Here is a 15,958-nt window from a genome sequence, read left to right as displayed (position 1 = left end):
GGATCGAAGTGTCCGGTGTGAGATGGGCAGGTTGAAGTGGCCAGAGTCAGAGTAGTGCTGAGTGTGTCGTATGCTGATACAGTGAAGAAAGTGGAGGAGGATGGGTCAAGGGTGAGGGATCCTGAGAGGATCCCAGTGAGCAGTATATTTGTGTCAGCACAGAGGGATATGCCAACGAGTGATTTATGCTTGAGTAAAGTTGGCTTCTTAGCGCTCATAGCAATGGTTATCAACTGTACTGCAGAAATTGAATGTAAATCACAGAAAATAGATGTGGTGGCAGCTGCAGAGAAGTATTTGGGTATACCAGATTTTACTTCAGAAGAGTTACAGGGTGTGTTGAAGGATGGTGTCCTGTCCTCCCAGGCCGTTGGCATGGTGCAGGAGCAGATAGTGTCAAAGTAGTGGAATTGGGTAGTGGGTTTTTAATGAGTGTACGTGGCAGCTGCGGAGAAGTACATGGGTGTATGAGATTTTACTACAGAAGAGTTATAAGATATTTTGAGATTTGTTTTTCTGGGAAATAGTGGTATATACTGTAGGTGTAATGTTGGTTGGTGGTACTATTTTTGATTTTTTTCCCCCCCTATTTTATTTTTGTATCACAAATGTAATGTGATTGAACACACTACCTCACAGAAGGTGGCAACATGCACAAATAAAATGTGCGACCACCATGATACCAAAGAAGAAGAAGGTTCCATGATTCCTTGAGTGTGTATAGGCTGTGGGCTCTGCCCCAGTCACTCCCTAGCCACACCCATAGTGACTTCCTGGTTTGAGTTGATATAGGATGTGGGTGTGTCAGGTAAGGGGGAGCCATTTTTGACTGCATGCGGTAGAGAGAATTTTTGTGACAAGAAAACAGTTAGTAGTTTAAAGGTTAAAGGCCTAGTTTTCTAACGCCATACAAGTGAGACTTTTCTAAAAGACTTATAAGAGTCTAGTTGACATCTAAGGATTAAAGTTCGGAAGGTGATTTCTAAGACTAGTCCAGTGTCTCGATTGGATCTCCTTCTAGCTACTGCTAGAACTGCTAAAACTAGCCCACAGTGCAACTTATTTACCGACTTGTGTCTTTGCCTATTTGGAGACGCTTTTCCCACTTCGGAGGGTATATTCGGACAGTTCTGATAAAGAATGCGTTGTTTGCATCGCTGAGTGGTGCTTCCTAGTCTGCGAGCCTGATTAGCTAGGACAAACAGGTGTGAAACACAGACAGGTATACGAACAAAGTGAGAACACAACATGGAATCCATGTTTGGTTTTGATTTGGAGGGAGGTGGTAGCAATTAACAATTTGAATTATTTCTTGGGCACTGCTCAGTGACGCAAACATACGTCTTCCTGATCTTTGACTTCCTTTTTAGACTGAGCATATGCCCCACAAAATGTTACTGCAGAGGCCTCGTGTAACCTACATGCTAGCGTGAATTTGTTTCCTTTATCTTCGCTCTTTGTCTGCATTACTTAGAAGAAGAGGAAATCAAATACAGAGGTTCAAATCTGGGCCGTAATTCATTGGGGCACAATGTCGCAAAACGTTTTTAAAAAATGGCGTGCGACGGAAAGCGTAAATGAGTGTTATATATTGGACGAGTTCAGATAATGCCTCCTCGGTTCGGCGCATTTTCTTCCGTTTCGTGTTGAGCCCGACCCATGATTCTCTCCTGACATGCGACTTCTAGCTCGTTCCCGTCCTAATCTCTTTTAATCTGGGGGGCGATGGAGAAAGGCAACAGAGCCTGCTGTGTCAACACTCCATCTCGAGCATCTCAAGCCTCGCATCAGGACACACACGTTGACGTGTTTACTCCTCTTATGGAGGCGAGGAAAGACAGAGATGAGAGAGAGAGAGAGGAAGACCAGGAGGGAGAGAGACATGGGGTGATGGGTAAAGACAGATGGAGAGAGAATGGAAGGCAGGGACACACACATGGGTGTGTTTGCTCCTCTCGTGGTGCCACGAGAGGAATGAAGAGAAGACAACAGGCAGGTAAGGGAGCACTAAAGAGAGGTGAGGGTCTAAGAGAGATGGAGGGTGAGAGATAGGGAATACACTGTATGTGCCAATTTGACATCCCAGAGCCAACCCGGGACTCAAACCCTTGCCAGCAACGGCTCCGTACTGCAGGAACTAGCGTGCTAACCATTACCCTACCAAAGACACACTGCAGAGAAGCGCTAGTGAAACTGCAGGTGCAGCCAGGTGTTTAAGTTTAACTTACAGCTCATAGAAATTGAAGTGTCCACTGGGCCATGTGTTCTCAACACCCTGTGTGCACATTCAAACATTAAAGCTATGCCAAACATACCGTATGGACATTCCCATTCTGCTCTTCTGGGGTCTTTTATTTGTTGTTTCAGCATTTAGAAAAAAAGAAAATCTCAACTATGTCGTTGTATGATGATAAAAACGATTTACGTCCTCTCCAGGGGGTGGACATGTAACATCAAGCTGCCTGCCTTGTGGGTCATTCTGGCTCGGCCAAGGACTTGATAATGATAATAAAATGGCAATTTCAATTCATTAGACCTAATCCCTCTGTTGTTCTAGCCCAAAACTACTAGCCCACCTGATTCAACCAATCAACATGTCATTAAAGCCATTTAATAGTTGAATTGAGTGTGGTAGTTCTGGGCTGGGGGTACTTGAGGTGACTTTGTCACAGGAGTAAAAGTTCCAATGCTAAAGGAAACAAAGCCTAGCGGACATTCAGAATCAGAGGATAGTGGACAGCGTCAGTCTCCCTCTTTTTGCGTCCATTGTTTCCTCGTTTCATTCATTGAGGAAACAGGCCATTCCATTATACCCAGTGGTGCTGCCAGTCGGCCAGTCTGGCGATCTGGTTGTGTGTCTGCCTGTTTCGGAAATAACCAGAGTGTGGTTGTAATGTACTAATGAACAGCTGCCACTGAATTTCAACACATACACACTTACTCCGCCCCAAACCCTGTCCCACACACACACACACACACACACACACACACACATGCGCACCCACGAACACACATACGCACACACACACACACACACACGCGCGCACCCACGAACACACATACACACACGCACACATACACACATGTACACAAACGCACGTTCATTCATTCCTGAGACTGTTTGGCTGAACCCTGACTTGGCAACCACCTGCTCTTACAGAGAAAAAAAACAATGCATTAGATCCTTTTTTGACACGTTCTATCTAACCCCTCTCATTTCATTTCAGCAATGTTTCTCTGATGTTGTCTCACAATGTTCCTCCTAGGAGCCACACGTTGCCAGGTTGGAAGGTATCCTGGCTGACATTCGGGAATTCTTCTTAACAATTCAAACGAAGGATATGCTCATCTGGACATACTACTCTGACAGTTCATCTTCGCAAATATAAAATCTATTTTTAATTGGCTTGCCATTTGAATTAAAGGTTAAATCAATAAAAGAGTTCAAATGGCCTCAGTCAGAGGCCATGATAATCTGCGATGTGATGTTTATTGATACCTTGCATAATTACAGGCTGAAACCTTGACATAGATAATACATGAAAACTCATGAGCATAGATTTATAGTAGATGAAAAAATAACAAATCAGAGGATGTAAGAATAGCATTGAAACATATTATTCATGTCATAGGCTAATGTTCCAGTTAAGAGCAAGCAAGACAGAAAGTGTGTGTGTGGGAGTGCGCGCGTGCGTGCATACGATGTGTATATCTACATACGTGCGCGTGTGAGCGAGGCAGACCGAGAAAGAAAGACAGAAAGGGAGAGAAAGAGAGAAAGAGACGGAAGAGGGGGAGAGTAAGAGAGGATAGGAGAGGGCAATGAGCTGGATGGGATGCCATCTGACAGGTCCAGCTGGGAGGCTGCCCGCCCCACAGCACCACAAACTGGTCAATATGGGGGCCAATTACTGGCTGCCTGCGTGACCACCGTGGCATGGCTTCGTCAGAGCTGCCCACCCCTCTCCTCTACCCCCCCCCCCCCCCCCCCCCCCCCCCCCCGAAAAATCACTCCCACCATCTGTGCAGACCAGCAACAACCTCTATTCTATACCCTCCCATGCACATAATACACTGTATACACACACTCCTGATGTATAAACACACACAAATATCGCAGGCACACGCGACGTACCTGCGATATGGTCCACACATATCCTCCTCATCAATACGAAGACACTTGACAGAAGCAACTTACATAGGTCTGCGATATTGACAGCTTAGTCAGACTGAATTGGGAATCTGAGATATGCAGACTGAGGTGAAGTGGTATGCTAATGTTGAAGCACACATGGTATGGTATACTGTAGTATACAGGACCACACACATGGTATGGTATACTGTAGTATACAGGACCACACACATGGTATGGTATACTGTAGTATACAGGACCACACACATGGTATGGTATACTGTAGTATACAGGACCACACACATGGTATGGTATACTGTAGTATACAGGACCACACACATGGTATGGTATACTGTAGTATACAGGACCACACACATGGTATGGTATACTGTAGTATACAGGACCACACACATGGTATGGTATACTGTAGTATACAGGACCACACACATGGTATGGTATACTGTAGTATACAGGACCACACACATGGTATGGTATACTGTAGTATACAGGAACACACACATGGTATGGTATACTGTAATATACAGGACCACACACATGGTATGGTATACTGTAGTATACAGGACCTCACACATGGTATGGTATACTGTAGTATACAGGACCACACACATGGTATGGTATACTGTAGTATACAGGACCACACATGGTATGGTATACTGTAGTATACAGGACCACACACACGAGAGAACTCCCCGCTTTGTCTCCTGTGAGCGTTTGAGCATTTGAGAGTCACACACCTCCATTGTGCACTGATGCAGTGGAATTCTGTTCCTCACTGGGCACTGGGCACTGGGCGTGGCGTACAGTCTGGCAGAGTGAGATGGCCGGGCAGGCGGATGGGCAGAGCTGAGGTGGCAGCCAGTACCCACTGCGGAGGAAACTGACCTCTGTGGGCGTAGTCAGTCTCAATGCAGTGCCCATGTCGTTTATATAGGTTTAATACTTTGTACTAACTTTATACAGTTTATTTGGTTGTGTGTGTGCGTGTGCGTGTGTGTGCGCGCGTGTGCGCGTGCGTGTGCGTGTGTGTCACACAGGAGGGGCATATGGGCCGGAGTATCCACAGGAGGCATTGCTTGAGTGATGATGGTCTCACGACAAGATGTTGTCACTCGCCTTTTACTATTGAAATAGTGATTTCGACTCCTTATCCATTTTAGAAACCAGAGGCATGCGCTGCATATGTAACCTAAGCAAACGCCTCTTCATTGTGACGACTGCTCTTTTCCATAGCAAGCTAAATGTGGGATAGATGTTTTGTGCTTCGACGGTGTTATGAAAATGATTAACCATAGTGATAATTTAGCGCAGAGATTATTTAATCCCCAAAACAATTAGGACATTAATCCGCCAAATGTTTAATCTGGTAAATTGAAATAAAACTACACAGACGGAGAGTGTGCATTTTAAATCCAATTTGGAACGCAGTGTCCAATCCTCACGTGGCGTCATTTCAGTGGATCACGGATAGAGTGACCGATTAGTGAAAATTGGCAGCAGTTGCAAAATAGTTAGTTAGGCCAGATTAAAACAGGTCTATTCGCTGAAATGAATACGTTTTGTTTCTGGATAATGACAATTTGAACGAATTTACTTACAGGCACACAGTTACTTATGCCTGTACATGTATAGGCATTTTCGTTTGGGTTATTTTGCTGTCATCTGGCTTCAGGTGTAAAACAAAAAACACGTTTATTTAGTATAAGGATTAGGCTACTAGAGATTTGTCATTTCATGAATCAATATTCTCTGGAACTAGAATAAAGTAAGCCCACTCAGTTACCTTATAGTCTGTCCACTCACATTTTCTTAGTTTTTAACTCCTCTCAAAAGTGTATCGCATCCTGCTTATAACTAAATGTATGAACTAGAATACCAAACCAGTAATATATATATTTGCTTAAAGTATTTATAACATCTAATTTGGTGCCCACAAGGGTTGGTTAAAAACAAATGAATGATTTTATAATGACCATATACGTTTTATTGGTAGGTAGATCTACACCAAAATCAATATTGTTGATAATTAATAGCAAAGATAATAATCATATTACATATTGGATGTGAGTAATATAATGTATTATTATTTTAATCATTATGATTATCCTATTCGTATTTTATCTCTCTTTCTCTGCAAATCTTCCCGGCTTCCATGTTTCTATCACTTTAACATTAATATCAGTTAATGTAGGTCTAATTTATGTACAAAAAAATAAACTTGACATTTTGGTTATGTTAACCTGTCATGAAGGCTATGCACAGCAAAATGGTCTGGTTGTATTTTCATCAGGCCCCATAGGCCTACTGAGAGAACCTCATATGTCTACGGAACACGTCTCTTTCTCCCTTTCAGAAATGCCCAGACAACTGTTCTGCTGTTTACAGTAAAAGGTGCAAGGCAGTCATTTAAAAAAAAAATATATATAAAAAAATGTCATAATAATAAGGTCACTTTTGTTCGGGAACGCGCACATGAACCATTCTTTAAGCCTATAACGTTTGAGAATAATGAACAGATGCCGCCGAATTAGGAAAGAAATACTCGCCCCTCCCAGAAGTACCACTTTGGCCGGGCGCGCTGGCTGGCACGTGGCACAGCTGGCAGAGCGAGGGCGGACTCCTCTTCCCGTGCTTAGCCTACTGGTGCTGAGACATTTAGCGTTTTGGCAGCGGTCGCCACCACCCAATGCCAACCACCCGCCCCCCAAAAACGGTATCCTACATTACAGTTAAAGTGAAGGGATAGCACAAAAAAAGGGTGCACGCCCCGCTCTTTCCTGATGTGTCCTTTATGGCCCGCCCTTCACCCTCGAACCGTGGGATGAAACTTTTTTTCTTAGAGGTTTAAACTGAGTTCCAAATGACGAGACCGTTATAGCTTATATGTTACAAGCTAGGCCGAGGCGTAGGCCTATAGGTTGCCGTGGCTATCGAAATTATAGTTGAGTTCAGCATTTAGTCCATAGGATAGGCCTCAAGTTTAGATTCGAATTTGGTCGGGGCCTCTTTTCCCAGAGCCTTCATATCGTTCCGATCGTTAGAACCGTCTGGTGATGTTATCGTTAGTGGCCTATCGGATCTGTTTCCCAGAGCTTTCGTCAGTAACGTTGCTCTTAAAAACCTTAGCACATCTACGAGTGATCCAGACCAGTCCTAGACATTCTGCGTCTTTTTATTCACAGAAGATCTCTGCTAAACATAGAATCGAGATGTTTAGGCTGGTATCCATGTGACTGACCGCCGATAACTTCACAACGAAGTTGACATCACATAGAAAGTTGCCAAAGTATTTGCCATTTTTTTTACAAACAAGTGAAAGATAAAACGAAGCTTCAAATGAAAACCGATATGACTGTTTTAAAAGATAAATAGGCAACATGGGAATGTATATTTCAATCATATTGTTGGATTTTGCCAGTAGGCTACTCTCTGTCATTTTTTCATCAATATGTTTCATGATGTGTGACAATATGTGCGTAATAATATGACAAATATGTGATTTTAGTGCCCTAATATTGGGTAAGCATAATGAGCCGCCTCAATATTTGCAGCCATAGGTGGTTATGTCTCTCTAGGAGCTGATCCGTCGTCAGTATTCTGGAATAAATAATGTTAAGGTAAGATTTTCTTTTCTTTCGATCCTATCAGAATCGACACATGGTGTAAAGACGCACTTTAGTGAACGTTCTCTCTCTCTCTACGTGCTTGTTTGAGAAACACTTGAACACTTAACACTTGGTAATTAACGACGCAACTGGTACGATCATCATAACGCTTACTTCGCAACTGGGAAAGGAGGCCCAGGTTCATTAGGCTGCGATGTTGTTGTAATTCAATGAAGTTTTATATTTGTTTCACTTTATACGACAGGGGAATGTATAAAGATAACAACATACGTTATTTTAGATAGGCCTATTGAAATCCCACACACTTGCATTCGCGACCTAATCAGCTGCACCGTGCAACCTGTGGCCCTGCCACACGCCCTTCTCATTGTTGGGGACGTTTCAGTGGATCCTTCTTAATAGTGAAAGGTGAAAGGCACATCAACGACGAGTATGCCAGTAAATATGGTTATTCTATAAAGTCATTGTAAATGAATATAATTCAATTACTATTCATATCTGTTGGTGGGAGTGCGATATTTTTGTTTGGTCCAGACACTTACATTTGAGGGCCTGCCAAGTTGTAGCATAGCAAGCTGTTTTCTCGAATGCGGTGGGCCTTTGCCTCGCCAAAGTGCCTTTGACCCCTCTGATGTTAAAACGCTAAAATATTAGGCACGAAAAAAAACATGTTTTTATTTCAGGCAAATATCATTTTTCAGAGGTAGACCGAGGCTAGCTCTCACACATAGGCTACTAAAGGCTATTGAACTTTTTATTTGATCGTTTTATTGCCTGAACAGGCCCACATTTGCCTGTTATTTTAGGCCATAATTTTAGCATGTCTCCCCTCTATTTCTCTGCATATTCTGAGCAATCGGACTATTGTATTTGATATAACAAATATAAAAAATAAAAATAAAAACTTTAGGTGCTAGATTTTGAACAGAAAATAAGTTACAAAGAAATATATCTGTGCAACACAGTCTATTAGGCTAATTATTCGCTTTTTGTTTAAGGGGCAGCCCTTGATGGGCCAGACCCCTCTTCGTGCTCCCCAGTGCCCGCTGCTTATCATACGGACGGACCGTGGAACATATGGGTCCCGGGGCAGCGGTCCAAAGTGACGAGTCCTTTCAGTAAGTCACCACCACTGCTAATATTAAATCCAACATGCTTATGAAGGACTAAGCATCTACAGACACACATGGGTCTATGCTGTAAAATGGGAATATTGTAAGCAATATTATATCATTCGCATTGGCCACCACATTTCTAGAGAAAGATACAACCTACATGTTGTGATAAATGTGTCTCGCATTTGTTATCTCGGTCGAGAATGCTACGTTTTTAAGAAGCTGAGCATGATGGTTCATTTTGTTCAAATAAAATGGTTCGTTGCAACTGGTGTTAAAATACATATAATAAATAAAATACAAGCATTTCGCTGCACCTGCTTTTAACGTCTACTGATCTGTGTACGCGACAAATAAACGTTGATTTGATTTGGCTCATCTTATTTTCAAATATGTAAATAAAAGTAGGTCTGTAATGAATTGCATATATTAAATTAACTGGGGAAATAAGTTTGTTTGAAATATATTCAACATATGGGCTATTTAAAAAAGATTCCCTAAACCAAAAATAGTAGAGGAAAGGCGTATCCAAATGAGTCATAAACTCTGGTGCAATTTCTCCACATCTATATGCTGAGAGCAATTTGCGATATGTCTATATGTCCCATAAAGAAAAGATAAACATGAAAAAGGGCAGTTGTCCTCAATGGGGGGGGGGGGATTAGGCAGCTGATCAAGTATTGTAATGTGATAAGGTTTAGAAATACATATTGGGTTGAGTTTGTTTTGCAGCAGGTCTAATAGTGTAACCGTTTCTCGTCTATCACTAGGCTCCAAGTATATATCACAGGCCTATCAGCCTATTTCTCTTGCTCGACTCAATCAGTTTCCTATTTCATTTCCTCTCCTTAAATGATCCAAACAATTGTATTTGTTGTATTTTCTTCCCATCATAAATGTGTGTTACCTGATCAATAGGCTATCATTTATATCCCATATCGTATCATTGTGCATCCAGCCCACATTGATTCTAAAACAATCACCATATTGGAACTCAAAGCCTAAATTAGCATTAGTCAAATTTCCATCAGTCAATTTAGAAGTAACTTAGTATGGTTTCTCTAGTTTAGAGGGATAGGCGTAGACAATTTGGCGATTAACCGTATTGAGAATGCAGTGAGTGGCTCAGAATTGGTACCAAAATTAGTTAAAAGAAAAACGAAAGTTACACGGACAGTCTCCATAGCTATAGGTTCAGAAGTGAATCGTGATGTTTGTGAATGCTTATTTGCCTGAGGGCAATTTGCTTGTAAGTGGTCAAATTAAAAGATTAAGCCACAGACAGTGTACAAAAAAATGTGTCTAACTGAATAACGTTACATGAAGGGTTGGTCGAATCTCTCGTTCGTTAAAGTTGAGGGGGGAAAAACACAGATGGAAAAAGACTAGATGAAGACAAGGCTAGACTATAGGCCTATACCTAAAACAGGGATTTCAAGTTTGGACAGTTGAAGGATAAATTGTTATTCGTTTCAAGAATGGATTTGGAAACGAATCTGCTGCAGAAAGTGGTTGTGGTCACTAAAATAATATTTCGATTAGCTCAGTTCCTATGAATTAGCCTACTCACGTGGAATACCCTGTGTACCCCAAATCATTTATTTTAGATGATACCATTATGGAGTCCTTGCCCCTTCAGTTTACACCCCCCCTCCTCAATGTATCAAGTCAGAAAGAACTTCTGTGGTCAATCACCGCATGTCAGACAGTTATAAAATATCGTTTTATTTTTTTTCATCATAGCATGTTTCGTTCATGTAGGCCTATACATCATTTGTTTTGATTGCACTCATATTCTGCATACAGGTCGACATTTGATTGGAGATATTGATTTCTGACACACCTTAAAATGTACATGATGATAGTTCAGGAATGACATCAATAAAACAGAGGACCAACATTGACAATATCGGGCTTTTTCTCTCAATTCCTGCCACCCCATCTCCCATCCTCTAAAAAACCTCGTCCAGTGTCAAAATGGGTACACTATTATAACATTAGGATTGTCATTTGGGTATTTAGGGGTCCGCTAGGTTTGTTCGGGGTTTGGAGGATTCAGTTGTGAAAGAAGGCGTTCAGTTCCTCGTACACGGGCGCCCTGTCATGGTGTAAGTGAACGTCATGAAACGGCGGCGGCACGTTTTCAGAGTGCGCGGAACCGCTGCGCGCTCCTGAGGGGCCGAACGCTAGGCCGTGGGCAGCAGGTGCCCGAGATGCAGACAGTCCAGAATAGTGCATAGCATAGTGATAGTTCCTGTCTGCATCCGGTGACACAGACTCCTGTTGCCTCACGGAAAAGTTGCCGTTGACGCACACAGGCGGACTGTGATGGCCCTCGTAGTCAGGGCTGTTGTACTCCGGGGAGACGGCCCCTGGGTAAACCGCGTCGCCGTAGCCGTAGTTATGGGTCCTCATATGCCCACTGGAGCCGGGTTGGCACTGAGGGCTAGACAGACGGGGACACGGGTAGGAGTAAGGGTGCACGGAGAAAGAGGAGTTGGGGACATGGAACCGGGCCCCGTCAGGACACTGCTCTGTCAAGAAGTTCCGAGAGTTGAGCTGCAGACAACCAGCAACTAGATTCGTGGTGGGCTGGGATAGGCCCTTGCACAGTGTCTGCACGTAGGATACCACATCTGGCCTTTTACCATTGCGCAATATCTCTCCGAGCGCCCAAATGTAATTCTTAGCCAGTCTCAGCGTCTCTATCTTGGAGAGTTTTTGCGTTTTGGAATAACATGGGACTACTTTACGCAAATTGTCCAGTGCAGAGTTCAAATCGTGCATGCGCGTTCTCTCTCGTGCATTGGCTTTTTGACGCCGCACTTTGGAGCGCTCAATTCTTGCTGGCGTCATCTTGCGTTTCTTTGGGCCGCGCTTTTTGGGTTTGTCTCCCCCCTCGTTCTCATCCCCGCAGTCCTCATCGTCGACGTCATCGTCGTCGTCGTCGTCATCCCCAGCCATCTCGGACTGATCCCGGCTGCTTCCCTCTCTGGCGTCGCCGTCATCCAAGTCGTCGTCTTCCAGGTGACCCAGGTCGTCCTCCTTGGTTTTGGAGTCCTCGCCCTCGCTGTCGTCCACCCAACCCGAGAGCTTTTGGACATCCGGCAGAACCTCGCTGAATAGCCTTGTCAACATGGTGGCACTGGAAAACATCGCAAGACAGATGAGAACTAAAGGCCAAGAGAAGCAGTTTCAGACAGTGCATAGGTGTATAGGCTATGTATTATCCGAATATAGATTTTTGTTTATACAAATATTGATTTTGATTGACAGACGAGATGCAACAAAAAAATGTAAATGATTGAGTAAAAATACTGTGAGAGAATAAGGTTTATAGGCATATAAGCCATAATAGTTGAATGCAAAGTTCTAAATTCCTTTAGACCTATGTCTGCACTTGAGCCAACTTCTATAGGCCTGTAATATAATATGCTAATGTTATAATAAGAATACAATGTATTTGCATACAAACAATACTTTTAGACATCTTGTTAATTCATAAGTGTAAAATTACTTTGATTACTCCTCAAAAATAACCTATTATTAAATATTTCAATCTTAGTTGCCTAATTAATTTTGTACGTCCTGTAGGCTAATTAAAGTTGTAGGCTAACAGCTGTAGCCTACATTCACACATTTGGGGGGTTTCTGTTGCTATAGAGGGGCGACAGACGCGACCCAACGAAAGCTCTTCCCCAATTCCCCGTGCACGTGCCTTGGCGTGCCCTCTCACAGCATGTTTCTGCGGTGCTGGTCCTATTATAAGGTCCCATGGGGCACATTGGGTCTCGGGTAGACCCATTCACCCCATTCTGCATCCCCCCACTATTTCTGGCCACATTCCAACACAGGCAGAATAAATTGTGGAATTTTCAAATATACTCATATATAAACGCACATTTCTGATAATATTCACGCTTTACTTAATTGTTATTTGCATTGAGTTAGAACCATTTCCACGCATATGTGACTATCAAGCAGATTCAGTTTTCGAAAAGATTTGTGGAGGAGGGTATCAGCATTTGGAAAAAGAGGATCAAATCAGCTGGGGAAAACTACGCTAAGAGTTAGGCCTAATTACAATTAACAGGTTAATTATGTGTAAGAATACAGATTTTCTACTGATCGAAATAAATTGAAAATCACAATGCTCCTCAATGAATTGATAGATTGAAAAGTATTCTACTTCGAAACAGGAAGCTTCCATTTCAACTGATTTATCCTATTGGTCTTGGCACAACAGGCTCCAAGTCCGCAATACATCATGCCAAATAAATTCATTAATCTATCAATCTATTTTAGATAAATCATTCAACATTAATATTAGAAAATAGTTCTTAAATCACTTTTAGAGCTCCAAATACTGTGATCATGTTAAGAAAAACGTAATGCCTCTTGTAGGCTAATGAGCCCAGCTGTGCATGTTAGTGCGAGGATTTATTTTTGTAATCATATAAGTACAATGTAATTAACGCAAACCAATACCTGTCAATTAACCTACATGTAACTCTATAGAGAATCACTCCCATAGTGCTCTGCATGGACACACACACACACACACACACACACACACACACACACACACACACACACACACACACACACACACACACACACACACACACACACACACACACCATGATTTCCTTTTATTTAGATTTTAAATGTTTGAAATGTCTCCATTTCAAACGGAGATAAGATTTGAGGGACTTTAAAGTGTCCCAACCCCCTCTCAAAGCAAACGACACAGCTCCATCGATAAGCCTGCGATATGAGTAGAATAATGCGTGTAGATCTTTAGGAGAATGTATATCGAATTGATAGTTTATTAAATGCTTAGCTAGGTTATTACATACAGTCTTCCGCGCTGTGGGATCAAAACCCTCCCGTGTTCGCATTAAATGATAGCTCCAATAAAGAGCTGGGAGCAGGATTAAATTGTATCTTTGATTAGATCTGCCACACTTGATAGGAGATAAAACAACGAGGAGAGCAGCCTTATACCGCTGAACAATATCATTTCATTAATGCCCAAGATACGCAGTTGTCTCTCTAACGATAAATTATATGAAATAACAAACGTTCCATTCGACATTTGTGTAAATTCTCTCGTTGGTGTTAATTCCATAATTCGTTTCGGACCATCCCAAAATGTGCAAACCTACCGCCGTCTTGGAGCTCGGTGAGGGGCGAAAGCGCGTTTGTTTACACCATCTCCGGGTGGCCAGTCCAAGTCCACACCCCTCCTGCACGGACACTCCAATAGGTGCGGCTGTAGCCTAGCTTGATGCTTCTTCGCTGTGCTATCCCTACCCCAAACGCACAGAGACAGTAGTGTGGCATCCTCTACCAGGGCTGGGTGGGTTACATACCAGTTATGATGCCAGGCCATATGGCTGGCACGTCATTGGCAAGAGCCATCACATGAGCGCGGGTGATTGACATGCGCCCGCATTCACAGAGATTGCATTCCCGAGGGAAGAGGGATTCGCCATCTGTCACTGCGCTCGCGCTCACACAGCCAGAAAGAGAAGGAGAGGCAATGAAAATGGAAGGAGAAAGAGAATAACAAAAAAACGGAGAGAGAAGGAAGGAAATGTTCTCGTTTGATGTCGTTTTGAAGACCGATTTCACTTCTATCACAGCATAACAATGGACACCCATTTATGAATCTATTTAGGCCTAGCTATGCATTTAGGCTAAATAACAGGGATTTTTATATATCACTGCTTCTTAAAATCAGATAAAATATAGAATCAATGTGAATTGCACACCAAACCAAAGAGTAAACCACATAGACCACCAAGGTACAATTACTTAAATGAGTCAATTGAACCAAGATAATCAGGGCTGTGCTCTGAGAGAGCCCCCTAGCTTAGAGATACCCACACGCCTGGCAGGACTAGTGGGAATGGATACTGATGGGTGGTGCCCAAGGTGACACAGACAGACTCACCAGAGTGCAGATGGAGGACAAGGTGGAATGAAAGAGGGGCAAAAGAAGACAGAGCCCAGATAGAGCGATAAGTCGGACCATTCTGTCAACGTTGTCACTCTATGACAGGGCACTTAGAGACTGATGTGTGCCTTTAATTTCTCATCAACCAATGTAGCTCATTTGAAGAATATATATTGAGAAAAGATGAAGATCTTCAATGGCCACGCATTCTTTGTGACCGTCCAAACTCTGAACCGGGGCAGGGCGTCCATCTTGAATTGGGGAGGGAGACATACGGACCCAGGTGTCCAGTACGTGGCAGCATGCATGGCGTAGTGAGTGAAAAAACAATGCAACAATAGCCCTATTCATTTCAATGTGATACTATTGTACATGCTGTGTTGTAATAGCCATGGCCGATATGATTTTCATGATAGCATGACGCAGAGCATCATAAATAAGAAGCATCGACGCAGGACACTCAGGAAGTGCTATGCTAATATTGACATGAAACCTTTTCAGAGGAAATCATATGAATGCCAAAATGATCTGGTTTATAGCTATTGTCAAATATTCTCAGATACAGGCTTTGAGGTCCACAGCACAGCTGGTTTTCAATCTCCCCCTCTATTATGGGACTGATACAGGCCTGTATGAGAAACCAGGTGAGTGGACTCTGGACAATCAAAGACATTCAATCAATCAATTAACTACCAGACGATAAGGACATAGAGCAGTACTGCAGACCACAAGGCTCGGAGTCCAGTGGCAAAAAAAAACAAAAATGAAAAACCTGTCCACAGCAGTGTGTCTAGATCCAGATGCTGGTTTTGGCAGGAATCACTAAGTATGGAAACAAGTGACATGTTGTTAATCCATACTCTTCAATGGGGAAAGAACGAAATGAAACGAAATCAAGCTTGGTCGTCTTTTATATCGCTAGTGAGCATTTCTTACGCTCCAGGACTCCCTGGAAAACATTGGCAATTGTTACTGAGTGGACCATCCTGGCTAAATAACTCAAATCAAATGAAACGATGAACGCTTGTTTTAGATACTTGGGGTAGGCCTATATCTGTCCTGGTATAGATTCATGTCCTGAAGGAAATGACTCCGACTCTTGATG

The 15,958-nt window shown here is 42.8% G+C and overlaps 1 protein-coding gene across 1 annotated transcript; it reads right to left on the bottom strand.

Moving 5' to 3' along the window:
* Positions 1-10,595: 10,595 nt before the first annotated feature.
* Positions 10,596-14,330, bottom strand: LOC115161167 (neurogenic differentiation factor 2). Its single transcript, XM_029711948.1, has 2 exons — positions 14,060-14,330; positions 10,596-12,036 (listed from the first exon to the last, which is right to left on the bottom strand). The coding sequence occupies exons 1-2, from the start codon at positions 14,284-14,286 to the stop codon at positions 10,947-10,949; spliced, it is 1,317 nt and encodes a 438-aa protein (XP_029567808.1). The 5' UTR covers positions 14,287-14,330; the 3' UTR covers positions 10,596-10,946.
* Between the last annotated feature and the right edge of the window lie 1,628 nt (positions 14,331-15,958).

This window comes from Salmo trutta, chromosome 2 (genome assembly GCF_901001165.1).
Source record: "Salmo trutta chromosome 2, fSalTru1.1, whole genome shotgun sequence".
Classification (NCBI taxonomy): domain Eukaryota; kingdom Metazoa; phylum Chordata; class Actinopteri; order Salmoniformes; family Salmonidae; genus Salmo; species Salmo trutta.
Note: the sequence above shows the minus strand (reverse complement) of the source record. Positions and strands in the feature narration are given on the sequence as shown.